Source organism: Tubulanus polymorphus, chromosome 10 (genome assembly GCF_964204645.1).
Source record: "Tubulanus polymorphus chromosome 10, tnTubPoly1.2, whole genome shotgun sequence".
In the NCBI taxonomy this organism is placed as follows: Eukaryota; Metazoa; Nemertea; class Palaeonemertea; order Tubulaniformes; family Tubulanidae; genus Tubulanus; species Tubulanus polymorphus.
In genome coordinates this window covers 7,733,212-7,748,640 of record NC_134034.1, presented here as the reverse complement: position 1 = coordinate 7,748,640, position 15,429 = coordinate 7,733,212, and the positions used below count along the sequence as shown (strand labels likewise).

The following is a 15,429-nucleotide window of genomic DNA, read 5'->3' as shown; positions in this document are numbered from 1 at the left end:
AAGACTGATGAATAGCGATTTTGATAACAAAGAATACGAACAAAAGTGCGAACAGAATGGAACCAAAATGGCGGCGGAAGATCTGCGCACCACGCCGGCCTCATTAAAAACAAAACTTTCAATTTTTATTCAGTTTAAAAACCCTTTTTAATAACATATAATCAAACGTATATGTGTATAATTGATTAATAACTGAGGTATTGATATCGTCCTTATTTAAATAATTCTCAAATGGGGCGAAAGAGGGGACCACCATCTTGGTCGGCATAAGGTTAACGGGCCAACGTTGGCCCGACTACGAAAAGATTACCTTATCAAGAATTAATAATTTTGAAACAAAACTACGCTATACATATACCTACATAATATTTACTATCATATATTATGCTTAAATTAGAGCGAATGCATCAGAAATAAGTATTTGCCCCGCCGGGGTCGGCGTGGAAACGTCGGCCCGACAGTGAAGATGACTCCTTGCCGATCCACGTCCAAATGCCAACTTCGTCTTACTCAATGCCGACGTCGGGCCGACTAGAAATGTTAATTGGGTTGTTACCCACCACTGTTTCATATACAACCTGTATAATATCCATCAGCTCACTTGGATCTACAGATACTCCGTGCGTATTTTGATGATTCAAAGTGGCAAAAGCACTGTCAGGCCGTTAACATCAAAAATTTAAACAATAACCCATTTTCTTCATCAGAACATATAACCGATCCACAGGAAGTTTATACTTATTCTTGCATAGTTAAATGAACCAAACTACCATGCTCCTTATCAATTTGATAATTGAAATAGCCTTGTAACCGACCTACAAAATGATCAGACGTTTAGCCTTTTGTTGGGAAAGAATCTCTAAATTTATCATATAATCCTTGCCTCGTTAATTAAAACCGCTTTGATAAAGCTTCCTTAAACAAACCATAGTCATGAGCGTGTTCTTGAGACATACTAATTACATATGCAACCCATTCGTCTGCGGCTAATCACGAGATTCCGCATATTTTTCGAAAGTAAATAAGTAAGCATCCATGTCTTTTATTTTATCATCGAAAGGTGGTATCTCTGGATATTTCACACAAACCCTAGGTAAATTTTCAAATGACCTTTGACCTAATCTAGCTAATTACAATTCATGACAACGCTGTTTCTCATGTTCTACCTGTTCAAACTGTTCTTTACTATCACATTCTTCCTGTTCTAACTCTTCCTTTCTATCTAACCTTATTCTTTATGTTTTCTCTTTTACAAAATACGGTTTGACCTATCTGAATGAAAATCTTCCAACCATAGTCGGATTTCCGACCTTTTCTTCCATTTTCTTCATTCCTGAGATCAGTGTAAATCGCCTCAATCGCTTTAATCGCCTCAATCGCACGTATCACATCCGAGCGCTTCGTAGATAGCAGTGCTCCTTAAGACGGTTTTCAGCGGTTGTTAGCACAACTGTGGAGGCGGAGAAACCAATATTGCGTCTCATTCAAAAAGCGGCTCTAATTCAGACCCAACCAAACCATTAACAATTTGACCAAAAGGAAAAAAGTTTTTTTGGCTAAAAGTTACTACTTTTTATTAGCCCACTTGGGACTTGGGTTTTGAATATGGTCACCAGGGGGCATTGAATGGTAGAATAACTTAGTACTTCCATATTAAATTGGTAATGAAGCATATTTTGTTATCACAATCAATTACACAATCATAGCTGCTGACATGTGCTATGATTGTGGTGAGTTTCAAGGTCATTGGTTTTTGTAAATGGTCACCAGGGGGCGTTGAATATTGAAAGTGTTAGATTGTTGAGCATTTGGGACCACTTCCCAAGTGGGCATGGTGTCCCTGAACCCCTAGTTTCCCAAAAATTTCTTTTTTTAAAAGAATATTTTTCGACTTTTTCGATGTGACCACATGGATTCCCTTATTGTAAACGAGGGGTCCTCAAATCACTTGTTGTTGTCGGTGGTCCTGATGATTTCTTCCTCTGTATACTGTACAGCCGGAGATGAAACCAGAAAACCGACCACACACAACCTAACTGGAGAAACAGAATAAACTACAAATATCTTTATTACGACTACACGGGAGTTTCCTGACGAGCAACATTCAATGAAAGACCCATATCACATTATACACAGCATTATAACACAGTTACTATGGCCAATATGAAATGCAGCTTAGTTTCACCCTAGAGTTTCATAACTTATATTTTTCCCTTACTAAAAAAACAGTTCTCTACATACCTGGAGAAACAGAATAAGCTACAAATATCTTTATTCCGACTACACTGAAGTCGCATGACGAGCAACAACCAATGTGAAATCTCCTCTTTCGTTGGCTCAATCAAGAAAGGAGGAATAATTGTTTCCACAGAACCTCTAAATTAATCAAAAACCAGGCCGAGATTTACCTAACGTCTTCTTTCTTTTATTACCACGCCAAAAGAGAACAAAAGAATCCCCACACAATACGGGGGTCACTAAAATACGGATTTGGACTCGGTAAAAGCCGGATACCAGACTTGACCGGTCCATCACATCAACGAAAGACCATGATGCAGGGAAAAATTGCCTTTTATACCTCCTAGAAAACGTGGGAAGGAGGCTGCACTGGATGATAACCAACTGGAGCAAACCAGCCCCGTTACATCCTCCCCATGGCAGGGAAAATATTACAACCATATCCCACAACTAACTCCCTTCACGCCCTCCCTCACAGAAAAAACTGTACTGTCCCGAGACAATGATACAAATAAAAAAAACAAACATTTCATAACTCTGCGTTAGACAGCTCTACACAACTGATATTAAACTAACTACAACAAACAATTACCAAATGACACAACGATCTACATTAAACAAGTACACAAATGACACCTGGCGACTTACATTAAACAATTACACAAATGACCCAAAGCAATATACTTTAAAAAGTCACACAAATGACACAAAGCGACATACGGTAAACAATTACACCAATGACACATTTCAAGACTTTATCACAAGCCAGTACTAACATTTATCATTTGCGCAGTTTTAAAATGGCTGCCATAATGCCTGGATTAGAGTTAACACTAGAATCCTTCACAGCAGGGAAAAGCATTTCAATCTTTCCTTCCCATAACGACTGAACCTGAGCCAGTCCGAGAATAAAATTATCGAGGTGAGCAGGCAATCTACAAACATGTTGTGGACGCCCACGTCTAGTTTCAGACTCATCCAAAGAATTGTTCATTTCTAAAGCAGCACTAGTGTTCACATCAACACCAGACGAACCGGATGAATCATCTGACTTTTCAAAATTGGCTTTCAAAATTAGCTCCCTGATTGGCGTGAATTTGTTTTGGAACGCCGAATCTTGTAATGAAACGCTCGTATAGCATACGTGCCATAGTTTTGGCTATTTGATGGTCAGTGCGTATTATTGTTAAAAATTATGTAGACTCAAACCCACCCCTACTCTGATCTAAACTAAGGTAATCAATACATACTACTTCCAACGGCTCTGAAGTCACGATAGGGACCAATTCGGCCTGAAAACGGGTTACGGACCCTTTATGAACTACGCACTGGCTACACGATTTGATATACGTGTCCACGTCTGCATACATACCCAGCCAGAAAAATCTACTTCGTAAAAGACTGAGGGTCTTCTCACGACCCAGATGACCCATTTGGTCATGAACTCTATCTAAAACTATAGACCTCTCTGATTCAGGCATAACGACACGGAAATGCTCGACACCATTCTCTAATACTCTACGGCATAGCAAAGCATCATGAAAACGAAATTGGGTTGCATACTTTTACCATCTACGATCCTGGCTACAAGAAGAGCTAAACTACCCATAGCTCTAATATGGCTGATAATACGCCTCAAATCAGGATCATTTTCCTGAGCAAGACTAGGATCCCTATCTCTAAAATAATTATTACCAATCTGTTCACTTGAGGCCAGGACGTCAGACGGAAAAGATACTGACCCTGAACAACACAAAGCCTGAACTACTGTGGAGTCTACATTGACTTAAAGTATTTGCATCCACGTAACTCTTACAGGATTGATATTCCAGAGAAAGTTCAGCTATAGTCAAACTCTGCAACCAACGATGACATGTGGCATCAAGTTTCGCCGTGGTTAACACAAGGGGGTTGCTATCGATTTTTAACAGTGCACTTAATGCCGTAAATATAATCATAAAATGCCTCATTTTAAAGCCAAAAATTCTAACTTGTGGACTGGATAGTTCTTCTCAGAGTCTTTCAATCCCAAACTTGCAAATCGGATAGGACAAAGTTTGCCCTCTTGGTTCTGATATAGACATGCCCCTTTACCTTTAAGTGACGCATCAGTATGTAACTCAAAGGGAAGACTATAATCAGCATAGGCAAGCACCGGAGGTTCACATAATACACGTTTCAATGTGTCAAAAGCATTTTGTTGGGCTTCACCCGATTCGACATTCGATTTAAAAGTACTTTTCCCCGATGCAGACTTTAACACTCCCCTTAAGAGATCATTAATAGGTTTTGCTATCTTCTTGATATCCTGTACAAAACGAGGGCAATACGAGGAGAACTCCATAAAACTCCAAACCTCCCCAACCGTCTCAGGAATTTTCCAATCCAAAACAGACTTATTTTTTTGATAGTCGGTCTCATATATAGAGACTATATGGCCAAAATAAAAAATCCGTTTGATCCCTATGCTTGGGGGCCGCAGCTACCTGCCAATGACCACTCTTCAGATCTAGACTGGAGAAATACTAAGCGCCCGAAAGAACATTAAGATGTTTGTCAATTCTGGGGAGACAATACATATCGGGAATTGTGTGTTTAGTTCCCGACAATCTATGCAAAATTCTAATTCCCCATTTTTCTAATCAAAACTACGAGTGAGGGGAAATCGCTCGATGACAACCTGATTAGATTACCCCAGCCGCCAGCATGATTTTAAGATGTTCCCGGACCTCGTCAACCATAGCTGGAGGGATGGGTCTATACCGTTGAAAAATCGGCCTGTCCTCAGTTAAATTTAAATGATGTTCAACTAGATGCGTCTTACCCAAATCCTAATCGGAGGTAGAAAATATAGACCGCCAGGTCCCCAATGAAGATGCTTAAGGCCGAGGAGTATGGATGCTAGTTAACCGGGTGGCTAACACAAAGATTCAAATTTTGACGGAAATACCAACTAAAAAGCTTAATTACTCAAAGAGGAGGGCCTAAAACACATTTTTGACTGCAGAAATGAATATATTACACATTAAAACATATGTCTGACAAAAAGGAGGATCCAAATCGGATAACTGACAGAGAAAATAGGAGAATTCCAGTTTCAACCGTTGGAGCTCTCTACTGCACTATGGCTTCATGGGTACTGCCATCTTTGACATTGATTGGGCTTTTATACTGCTCCTCGGCCTTTAATTTCTCCATGGCCTGGGGTAATACATCATTGGATTTAAATATAGATCAAAATTTTTCTCGCGACATATTATTTACATTGTTTTCAGTTTTTTCACAGGAGCCAGACTGTTCAGAAATCTCCTGATTAACTCGGCTTCAACTGAATCATGAGGAGAATCTCCGTGATCCTCAATATCTGACAAATCAACTACTTAAGACCTGCCACTAAATTGACAGCCGAGATAGAACAAATACAAACTCCGGAAGGGATAGAAACCGAACGCTGGCCCGTATTACAGATTCTTACTGCGACTCGTGATACTGACGCAGAGCCAATTTCCTGAGCGGAAGGAATGACCATAAGTCCTCCAGGGAGACTACTTTATAAAAACGATGTCATACCCAAAACATCGGGAGCTTCCGTCGCACCAATCCGTGGACAGTCAATTCCATACCTCCAGGAACCCTGACAGGCTTGGTGGACTTATCGGCATCATTGGGTTCACGAAATCTAAGCCTATCAGCTACACCCCATTGCGAAGGAAAGCCTTCAAAATCAGACAACTGATCTAAGACATTGGTGCCTATTAGCAATGGTATTTTTTTATGGAAAGGTGTCCCTTCCTCCACTAGAGCAGGAACTTCTACCTCAAGGTTTCCACATTTGATCTTCACAACGAGGTACACCTGATAAGGTAAAACTGAACCATCCACCGTGGTAACCTCGATGAAATCGGTTAATGGACAAACGGAGCTCTCAGGTAAATAAACTTCCACAAAATCTTGTGAAATGGTGGCCACTTTTGATATCCCGAATCCACCAGAGCCTGACACATTACACCCCACATTCAAGCTAAACTAGATTAGCCGAACCCACAACCTGGCGGGATAATTCGATCTGAGGGCTTACTTCTGAATTGGCGCCACACGCTGCCCTGTGACGTGGACCCTTGCCTTTTGGGTCTGACCGATTATTAGACGCTGGTGTCTGTTTTATTCTCGAGTTTGAAAATGATTGACAATATCTTGAGTACTGGGACACACTCTTTTCACATGTCCGAATCCCCCGCAATTAAAACATGTACTGTTAAATGGTCTCACAGGTCGCGTTGGTTGACGACCGGAAATTAGAAACCAAGACCGGCGACCTTTGCTGAGGAACCTAATTCCGGTACTGCGGAGACTGTTGTCCGGTGGACAATTTGCTTACTAACGCAGCAACTTCCCCTGCCTGATCACTAATTGCCACCTCCCATGGAGGTTTTACCCTGACAGGCTCAGTTTGGGCCTGCGAACTACTCATTTTACCCAGCACACCCTGGTTTACACTCTTAGCAGAAACTTGTGAAGAATAGGATGTCTTCTTCATTACAAGATGCTACATTTAAACCGGACTGACCACAACTCTACTGTTCCTTCTGTCTCGTCCCCATTTTAACCATATGGTCAAAAGGACCTTGCCAAAACTGCAATTTATAAATCTCCTCATTTATACATTGAGCTCCCCCAGGGAGCCGCCGAATCCTGCAAATTATATCATCTAAACGGCATGACCACTGACTAACGGATTCTCCAGCTCGGTGGACAGAGACTTAAAATTTTTGTAAGCTTTCTGCAGGTGAATATACTTCGCCAAAGCCGTTTTGTCCAGAACGTCATTTGACCATGGCACCCTCCCCTGTATTAAATAGCACGCTTACAGCTGAACATCGTAAAGATCGGCCATTATAATTTGGGACTCTAAATACCTAGAATCCCGCTGCAACGCACGTACCTCCATTTGCCATGGCTGAAAAGTTAATTCACTCTTTCCAAGCAAATCCCCCGAAAAAGTACCTATGGTATGGCTTCGAACAGCCACCGTATTCCCGGCAAATAAAGCTGGACCACTCAACTTGCTACAGCAACACACTTTTGGCAGTGGAATTGATTCACCTTTAAGGTTAGGGGATGCCGTCATTTCGTCTCTCGACAAACTAGGTAAATGGAGTCCTCCTTTTTTTCCAACTCACAAAACAAATGATCTTGCTGCTTGGATCTAACCCCTCGAAAGACCTTAGAATGGCGGACAATCGTTCTAACTTTGACTTAACCTGTTTTGAATCTAAGCCAGAAGTAAGTACAAAATACCCTGAGGCATGCTGCCTACTGGCTTTTACCTCAAGACCCACTTTGCTGTACCAGCTAGCGATCATTTCAGTTGGTATTTCACAACTGACCCTCTAAACCTGCTGTTGAAAACAGCACTGAAAATTGGAAAAAGAATATCAGCCAGCTGGGTAGCAGGTCTCTCAAAAACTCAGTTTTTTTCCTACAAACAGTAAATTAATTCAGTTAGCACAACAACATACAATAAACAACAAGGATAACAATTTTTTTCTAAATGTGCGGGATCTCGTCAGTTCCACCGTCGTCATGCCCGGAGACCCGAAATAATCACCACGGTACACTGACTGTAACGCAAAATATGTAATCGCAAGCGTAGCGTACTGAAGCGTTGACTCGAACGAAGCAAAGCGTAGCAAGAAACAAACATGGGTAGCGTGTTAGAAAAGGTTGCTCACCTATAACGTGCTATGTTGGTACAGATATTGCATTCACCCGCTATCAATACTTCACCTTAGTAGATTAGTGAACATCTCGATTTAACCAGTTCGATCGATCATGCACACGATAAAATACATATTACAATGAGACAGACAAACAAATATATTTTGACATAATTATGAAATCATGAATCACGCCTACTGGTAGCGAATTGACATCTCTCTATCCTAATTATACGCCCTTATCGGAAACACTGAACAGACGAAACACGATTCCAGGCCGCACTTTCAATAACTTCAATTGCACAATTTCAGGCCGCATTTTACATTCAACCGCGGATTTCCAACTTCTCCGACTATTATATGCCCAATTCTGAACTGGATCGTCTCGTAAACGAAACGTCGAAATTTATGGATGCACCCTCGACCAAATACTTCGTACGATTCCGAATTGCTCCAACGGCCCCAGATCGGGCACAAAATGTGACCGCACGAATTCCCTGGTTGTAAACGAGGGGTCCTCAAATCACTTAATGTTGTTGGGGGTCCTGAAGATTTCTTCCTCGGTACACTGCACAGCTGGCGATGGAACAAGAATTCCGACCACACACATAACCAATCTGGAGAAACAGAATCAACTACAAATATCTTTATTCCGACTACACAGGAGTCACCTGACGAACAACAACCAACGAAAGACTCATATCACATTATAACACAGCATTATAACACAGTTATTTTAGACTTACTATGGCCAATATTAAAAGCACATATAGATTTTCGACCTTATATGGTCTAAATATTGGCCGGAAAAGAAGCTAGAATTCATTCCTTTCTAAACTTTCAAGTGTGCACCAGATTTGAGTTACCCCCCATAAATAATATCTTTGTCTCCATACTGCCAGACAATTGTTTGCTGGTTTCTTGCCTTTGCCAGGTCATTCATAACGCTGTGAAATGACATTGAATTGGTGACAATATAACTCGTCATGACAAACTGCGGTGCACCTACCATGACGATTTATCTCGTCAGCGGCAGCCAATGTGTTAACATTGGAACTTTTAATTGATTGAGATTAAAACCAAAGAATTTTCAGTGAGGTCTCTTGTAGCAGGACATTTCCATGAAGAACATGTAGAACATAGGATTGATTGCTCTGCCAAGTGTTAGTGAGTCATGGGGAGAACCCATTACCATGTATAGCATCAAAGTTGAACATGCTTACTCACTGCACCAAGATTTCATCGTTACTGCAAATCAATCCCAGAACAAATGGGGTTTGTGCACAAAAGTAAAATCATAGAACTGGTAAAATGTACTTAGTTGATCCAACTGGACCCATGGGCCTTTGGTTGAATTTTTTTTCTGCATCACTTGAGCTTTTTCATTACTGCAGTTTTCCTCAAAATTCTTATATCCTCTAAATGCATCCAATCTCAACCCCTACCGAGCCTAACTTTTGATCGAACTTTTATATTGCGAGCCTCATTACCTTCAGTTCTTTTAGCTAAATATTCGACCAAATAACGTATTTTCTGTCCAATAAGCCGAGTGCCTGTTTTAAGCCTAAAATACATGGATTTCCTTATGCTTCACCCAAATATGAGCAAATTTAAATGACATGGCTTCCAGAGCTAAGGCCTTTTGTCTGCGCAACTGAGCATACCCTTACAAAAAAATCACACATATGATTTTTAAAAGCACGTGTGATTCACATGTGTTACAATGGGACATTATCACATGTGTGATTTTGTATGTGAATCACCCGTGTGATTATGTCCCATTTTTACACATGTGAATCACACGTGTGATACAGCCCTGAATGTGAATCACACATGTCATATAACACAGTCATGTGTGATTTATAATTCATGTAATCTGCAGTCATCTTCATTGTTCCAGCTCCACACAACTTTATTCATGAAGAAGTATAAATACACATTCATAATGGACAAAATTTGACCACTTCTTTCATTGGACATGATGTTTTATCCATAATTCACAATTACCTAAAAACTCATTGCCTGAAAGGAGATCCACATAATGGCAAAACAAAATGTAGTTTCAAAATTACCAACTGAATGTAATAACTCGCTTGTATACATGTTAATGGGAATTTGTATAAACTAATGCAACGGGTATAAACGATTGTGAAATTATTTATAGGGGGGCCAAACGGAGGCAGACAAAATTTCAGCCAATCAGTAAGCAGGAATTCTAATTATTGACTCTTACTGCATCCAAACAATTCTACAGTATGGTTTCTTCATGCAGACACAATGGCCCAGTTAGTGGAGCACAAGACTTGTTCATGATGGGTCAGAAGTTCGAGCAATTCTACCCATTACTATATTAACTGTATCATTATATTTACTATATTTTTGCAAATTTGTACTATATTTACTATATTTTTTTTGGGCGGGCACAAATCTTAAAAACAGTTCCAAATCTGCTTCTGATGTAACAATTACTTGCTTTTCCAGGCATATCATGTGTCTTGTATTTAACATCTCACATTTTGTTTCTTTTCATGTGGTTGTGTGACTTTATTGTGAGAGGCTTTGCTATGCCAAGGTGACCACACCCGATATCCGTGAATAATCTATTAGCTGCACTGGTAATCACTTGTGTCGAACCTTCTCAATATAGTTGTCGAATAAACACTATAATCCGTGTAAACTGTAGATAAATGAAGAAATCCCACACTTCGAATTTAAAATCATACGATTAAATTTATTCTTATGAAACCACAACGTTTCGGCTGTTGACTAACAGCCATCATCTCAATATAGTCATACACCACATTGGATGGCTCGATAAGAGACAGTGGAGAGGACAGAAAATCGGTTTGGCTAGTAGCAATATGCCTCCAATCATGCTGAATTTCTCTGATTTTCATTTTGGCATCATTCTAAAAAAAAACCATATTTTTGCCGTTCTTCCACTATATTTACTATTATATTTTTCCAAATACTGCTGTGAGGCATGAGCAACAAAAATATAGATATGACATCTGAGATGCTTCTGATTTGATGAAACCTTATAATTTATTAGGAGGCTTTTAATTCAAAATGATTACACGAATTTAATTTCAAAATCTGTTTGGCCTACTTACAAATGGTTTACACAGATCCCCAGCTACAATTTCATATCGAATGGTTCATAATATTTCATATCTCTTACTACATGAAATGCTTGATGATAATGATAATATTAATAATGTAATATAACTTATGACTATAGTATCAATTTGTGCTTTAAAGTCGTCAACATGTGACATTACTCAATAGGTTTTCACAGTAATTAGCTGTCAGTACTCATCAATAATTTGTAATGTCTCAAACATGCCACCAGGTGTTAGTTCGTGAGTCCTGATGTTTACAACTTGTCTGACCCCAAGTTCTCACATCATACTCATGATTCTGTATGTAAAGACTATGTAAAGTTATGATAATCATTCACATTCCGGGGTGCAATAAAGATTGTACATATTAGGTCTAACTGCCTTGTTATTCATGATGGATGGAATCCTGTACTTGTTGGTGTAAATGCTAGCTCCACAGATCCCCGGTTACACATTTAATACTTTTAAAACATGAATTTCCTTTTATGTCAAGTATGTGCTGATAGAGCACCTTACTAAACCAATGTATGGTCTCGTATGGTGGATACGATTGACTCCTTCAATTTACTAACTTCTGCGCCAAATCTAACAGTTTCCATGGGCACCTTGTCATTTTATTCAACACTATTTTTTCTAAATGAACATAGGCTTTGTTACTTTACATCTGTTGCCGATACATTCCGTATGATATCCTTTGATCTACAAATACTCCGGGTGTATTTTGTTAGAAAAGCATTGTCGGGCCATAAACATCGAAAATTGGGCCCCATTCAATGAGTCGACATGTTTTTTCTGGGCTGTCATTCCAAAATTCAGAATATGAATAAACCAATTTATTACTACCAGCGATTCGGCCGCGGATTTCAACCATTTATCAATATTCTATTTTTCCTACAGTACATACCGATCTTAACCAAATCCACGGAATATTTACTTAATACCTGTATTACTTCGTCCGACGGATATGACAGCAACTGAGTACAACCAGTTGCTCAAAAGTAGAATATAGGCAATTGGCTGGAACTGGAGATAGATGGACACTAACCAGTCGTAAGCTAGCTCACATGGACCCGTTCGAATAACTGATTGTATCCAGCCAGTTGCTCTCATGCGCCGAAAACTGCCCGGCAACTAGTTGTCTCCAATTGCAGTGTCGATGTAGGCTAGGCTTTAAGTTCCGATGAGAAAACTTGGTTCCAAATGAAAACTATTCTGTTCCGACCAAAAAATTGTTGAGCGAAAACAGTATTGTTCAAATGATTTTTTCAAAATGTTTTGTTCGAATGAAATCAATCTGCATAATGTATAAGGCATAATATGAATATTGGATACAAAGAAAGCCCAGGTTCGTATCATGACTTTTTGTTCAAGTGAGAAGATTATTATGTTTGAATGAAATTACTCATATACGGAAATGACACGAAAAGTTTTCTTTGGGATGAAAGATTGATGTGTGCTGTCAATGTGTGCGCTATGGACCTAGCGACCGGGCATGAGCCACACAGTTGCTGGTTTTCATTAGATTTTCGATGTGAGCGAGGTACTCAACTAGAGGTAGCAACTAGTTGTATCCAGTCGCTTTGTCAGTGTATGCTTAGCTTAAAGTTTTTCATTCAAACAAGTACATTGTTTGATTGAAAAGTTTTTCATTCCAAAAAAACTTGTGTTGTAACTAAATAGTGTTTTCGATGCAATGTAATATTCAAAGTAATCTTCTAACGAACATAGTAATCTTCCCACTTGAACAAAAAGGCACGTCATGAACTTTGGTTTTCTTCGTAACCAATATCCATTGCCTTTTTCGGGTTGAAGCTCATCTTCCATGGTTCTGACCACGTAGGGATTACAGATTGTTTAGGTCGTTCTGGAAACTTACTCGGTCCTGTACATTTTCGATTACTCACTTATCAGGAGACGACGTAGGATACTAACTTGTGTTACTCAACTAGTTAGACCTACTAATTTCCAAGATTAGACCACCCGTTTTCGTTCAGAGAAATCTGCTGAGCCTTTTAAGCGACCTTGTAAGGGGCTATTGCGTTCACTTTTTGTCTGCTCATCTGTCTGCAGATGGATTTAGGAAAGCTTTGAAGATTGCTTCAATAAATTGTCTTGATATTTTGATTATGCATGTATCTACCCTAGACACATCTGCAGCTCAAAAACATCAATGGTCAGATTCAAGATGGCCAACTGTAAGCAATTGTTGTTCACCTTAATCCACACTTCATACATGTTGATGAAATTTTCATATAAATAATAATATGATTGTGTTTTGTTATAGAGCTCTAATTGGTCTCAATGGCCATGGCATCTGTTTTAGATGTATAAAATATATCAATAACTTCAATTTCAATGGATTTTTAGGGCTGGTCACATGGAATTTAGTGTATAACATGCAGTACTGTAGTAGTGGACCAGGGGCACGTCACTGGCATACAGCCATTGCCTATGATAATTGTATGTGGGTACATGGTGGAATGATGGATCTTGTGCCAAAAAATGACTTATGGAAATTCTGTTTTGGTAAGTGAAATATGAATTATTCTCAAATATTTTGATATATTGTCATCGTTCATGGAATTCATTTCGTTATAGTAACAAACAGTTCAATGTTATAGATTGTGCCTTTAGACCACACTAATTGCATGTCGTAGAATGACTTAGATACATTGAATTTTTGTAAATCATCTTTTTGATTCCGAGTGGGCTTTCGCCTTAACTGTTAGTTCATTCGTCCATCCATAGACATGTGTTACGGATTTTGGGATCCACTTGAATGGATTATCTTAGTATTCATTATCTGCCCTATATACACCTGCAGCCCATAAACTGTCCTGATAGAAATCAAGATGGTTGACTAATTGCCATTGTTTTGCACATAAATCAGCACTTCGTACATACTTTTGAAGGTTTCGAGGGAAAATGTGAAGGTGATATGCATATGTATATTTCTTGGGCATAGGTTCATCAGAAAGAATTGATAAATCAGACTCAAGATGTGCCAAAAATTTCATATTTAAGTAGGTGACAGTTTTGTAGTGGTGACATGGTGGAAATAACAGTAAGAAAGCAATGTTATCTAAATGAAAATAAGATTCTTTAAAAAATTTGAACAAATTTTGCTTTTAATAAAAGGAAAATTTGTTCAAATGTTTTAAAGAATTTATATTCATTTAATCCATTCAATTGATTTCATTTTTCCTGAGTACAATTTAAAATAATTTGCCTCAGGCAAAGTGGTTTACCTTTCTAATATCTAGAAGAACGTACAATTATACATGCATTCATTTTGATTTCCACTTGCGTCGTGGCTGCTAGTTTTGGTTTAGATATGTCCAGAAAACTATAAGGGCTCCGGGAAGCATGACACAAAATTTAATATTGGCTGTGTTTTAGCAATTCTTTGTATTTAGCATAAAAATCCATGAAGCCAATTAAACAGTTCCAAAATTCTCATTTTAGGCCTACCAGCTCATTTTCTTCTTGATGAATGTGGCAATATTTTCCTATAGGTTTAGATTTTGTTCAATGCTCTATCCAATCATTCCAGCCTTGAATGTAGAGAGGCCTAGATGATGAGACAGCACAAATACTCATCAGAAAGTGGCAAACAATGATTTATTGACTTTCTGAAATTGTAATATAATATATTTTTAGAACAAATAAACGTTGAATATTTTATCATACGGGAGTCTCCTACAATTTTGAGGTCTCAAAACTTGATTGGCAATTAACTGTTTTTAAAACGGTAAAAATTTCCCGTTCTAGAGATCTAAAAACCTTTTGAGAGTGTGGAATTAAGTGGACACCTTCCACTCCTTTGCTTACCCAGATACTGTAACGTATAGTACCTAAATATACATTATTGTTATGGTTTTACGTCAAGAAACAGCGATTTTACCAGACCTTGACTAAGTTATTAAATATTTTAAGGTTACCTTAAAATATTAATGTAAGTATCCATCGACGAAGTATCTAACGAAATTAAAAGAGGAGCACACTTATTTATAGTTGCCACATAAATAGTTCAAATGAATATCCACGAAAATAAAGCGTTCCTAATAAAGCTTATTTCAATTAAAAACTTCTTAATTAGGAACAGACAGCGTATAACAGTATTTCTAATACGTGCTAGGAGAGCGCAGTAGTAGTGAAATGCGCGGTTATACGTGAAAACAGAGTATACATACACTTTGCCATGCACAGCGGTGTGTATGTACGTACGTTAGATATATGGATTACATACCAGCTGATTTACGTAGTGCGCGGATTTTAACGTGTATGCGCTGTTATGCCAAGAATGCCAATATACCGCAAAAACATCGGCAAACACACTAATCAGCCTACGG

The 15,429-nt window shown here is 38.7% G+C and overlaps 1 protein-coding gene across 4 annotated transcripts in view; it reads left to right on the top strand.

The window, feature by feature from the left end:
• The window catches only part of LOC141912255 (uncharacterized), a 159,258-nt gene that overhangs the window by 63,644 nt on the left and 80,185 nt on the right, over positions 1 to 15,429 (top strand). For 3 of the 4 annotated variants that reach the window (XM_074803480.1, XM_074803478.1, XM_074803477.1), the window contains one exon: positions 13,445 to 13,603. In XM_074803480.1, coding sequence (XP_074659581.1) covers positions 13,445 to 13,603 — 159 coding nt within the window. Of the gene's footprint in view, positions 1 to 13,222; positions 13,273 to 13,444; positions 13,604 to 15,429 lie in introns of all 4 variants that reach the window. The other variant, XM_074803481.1, reaches the window with a different exon arrangement.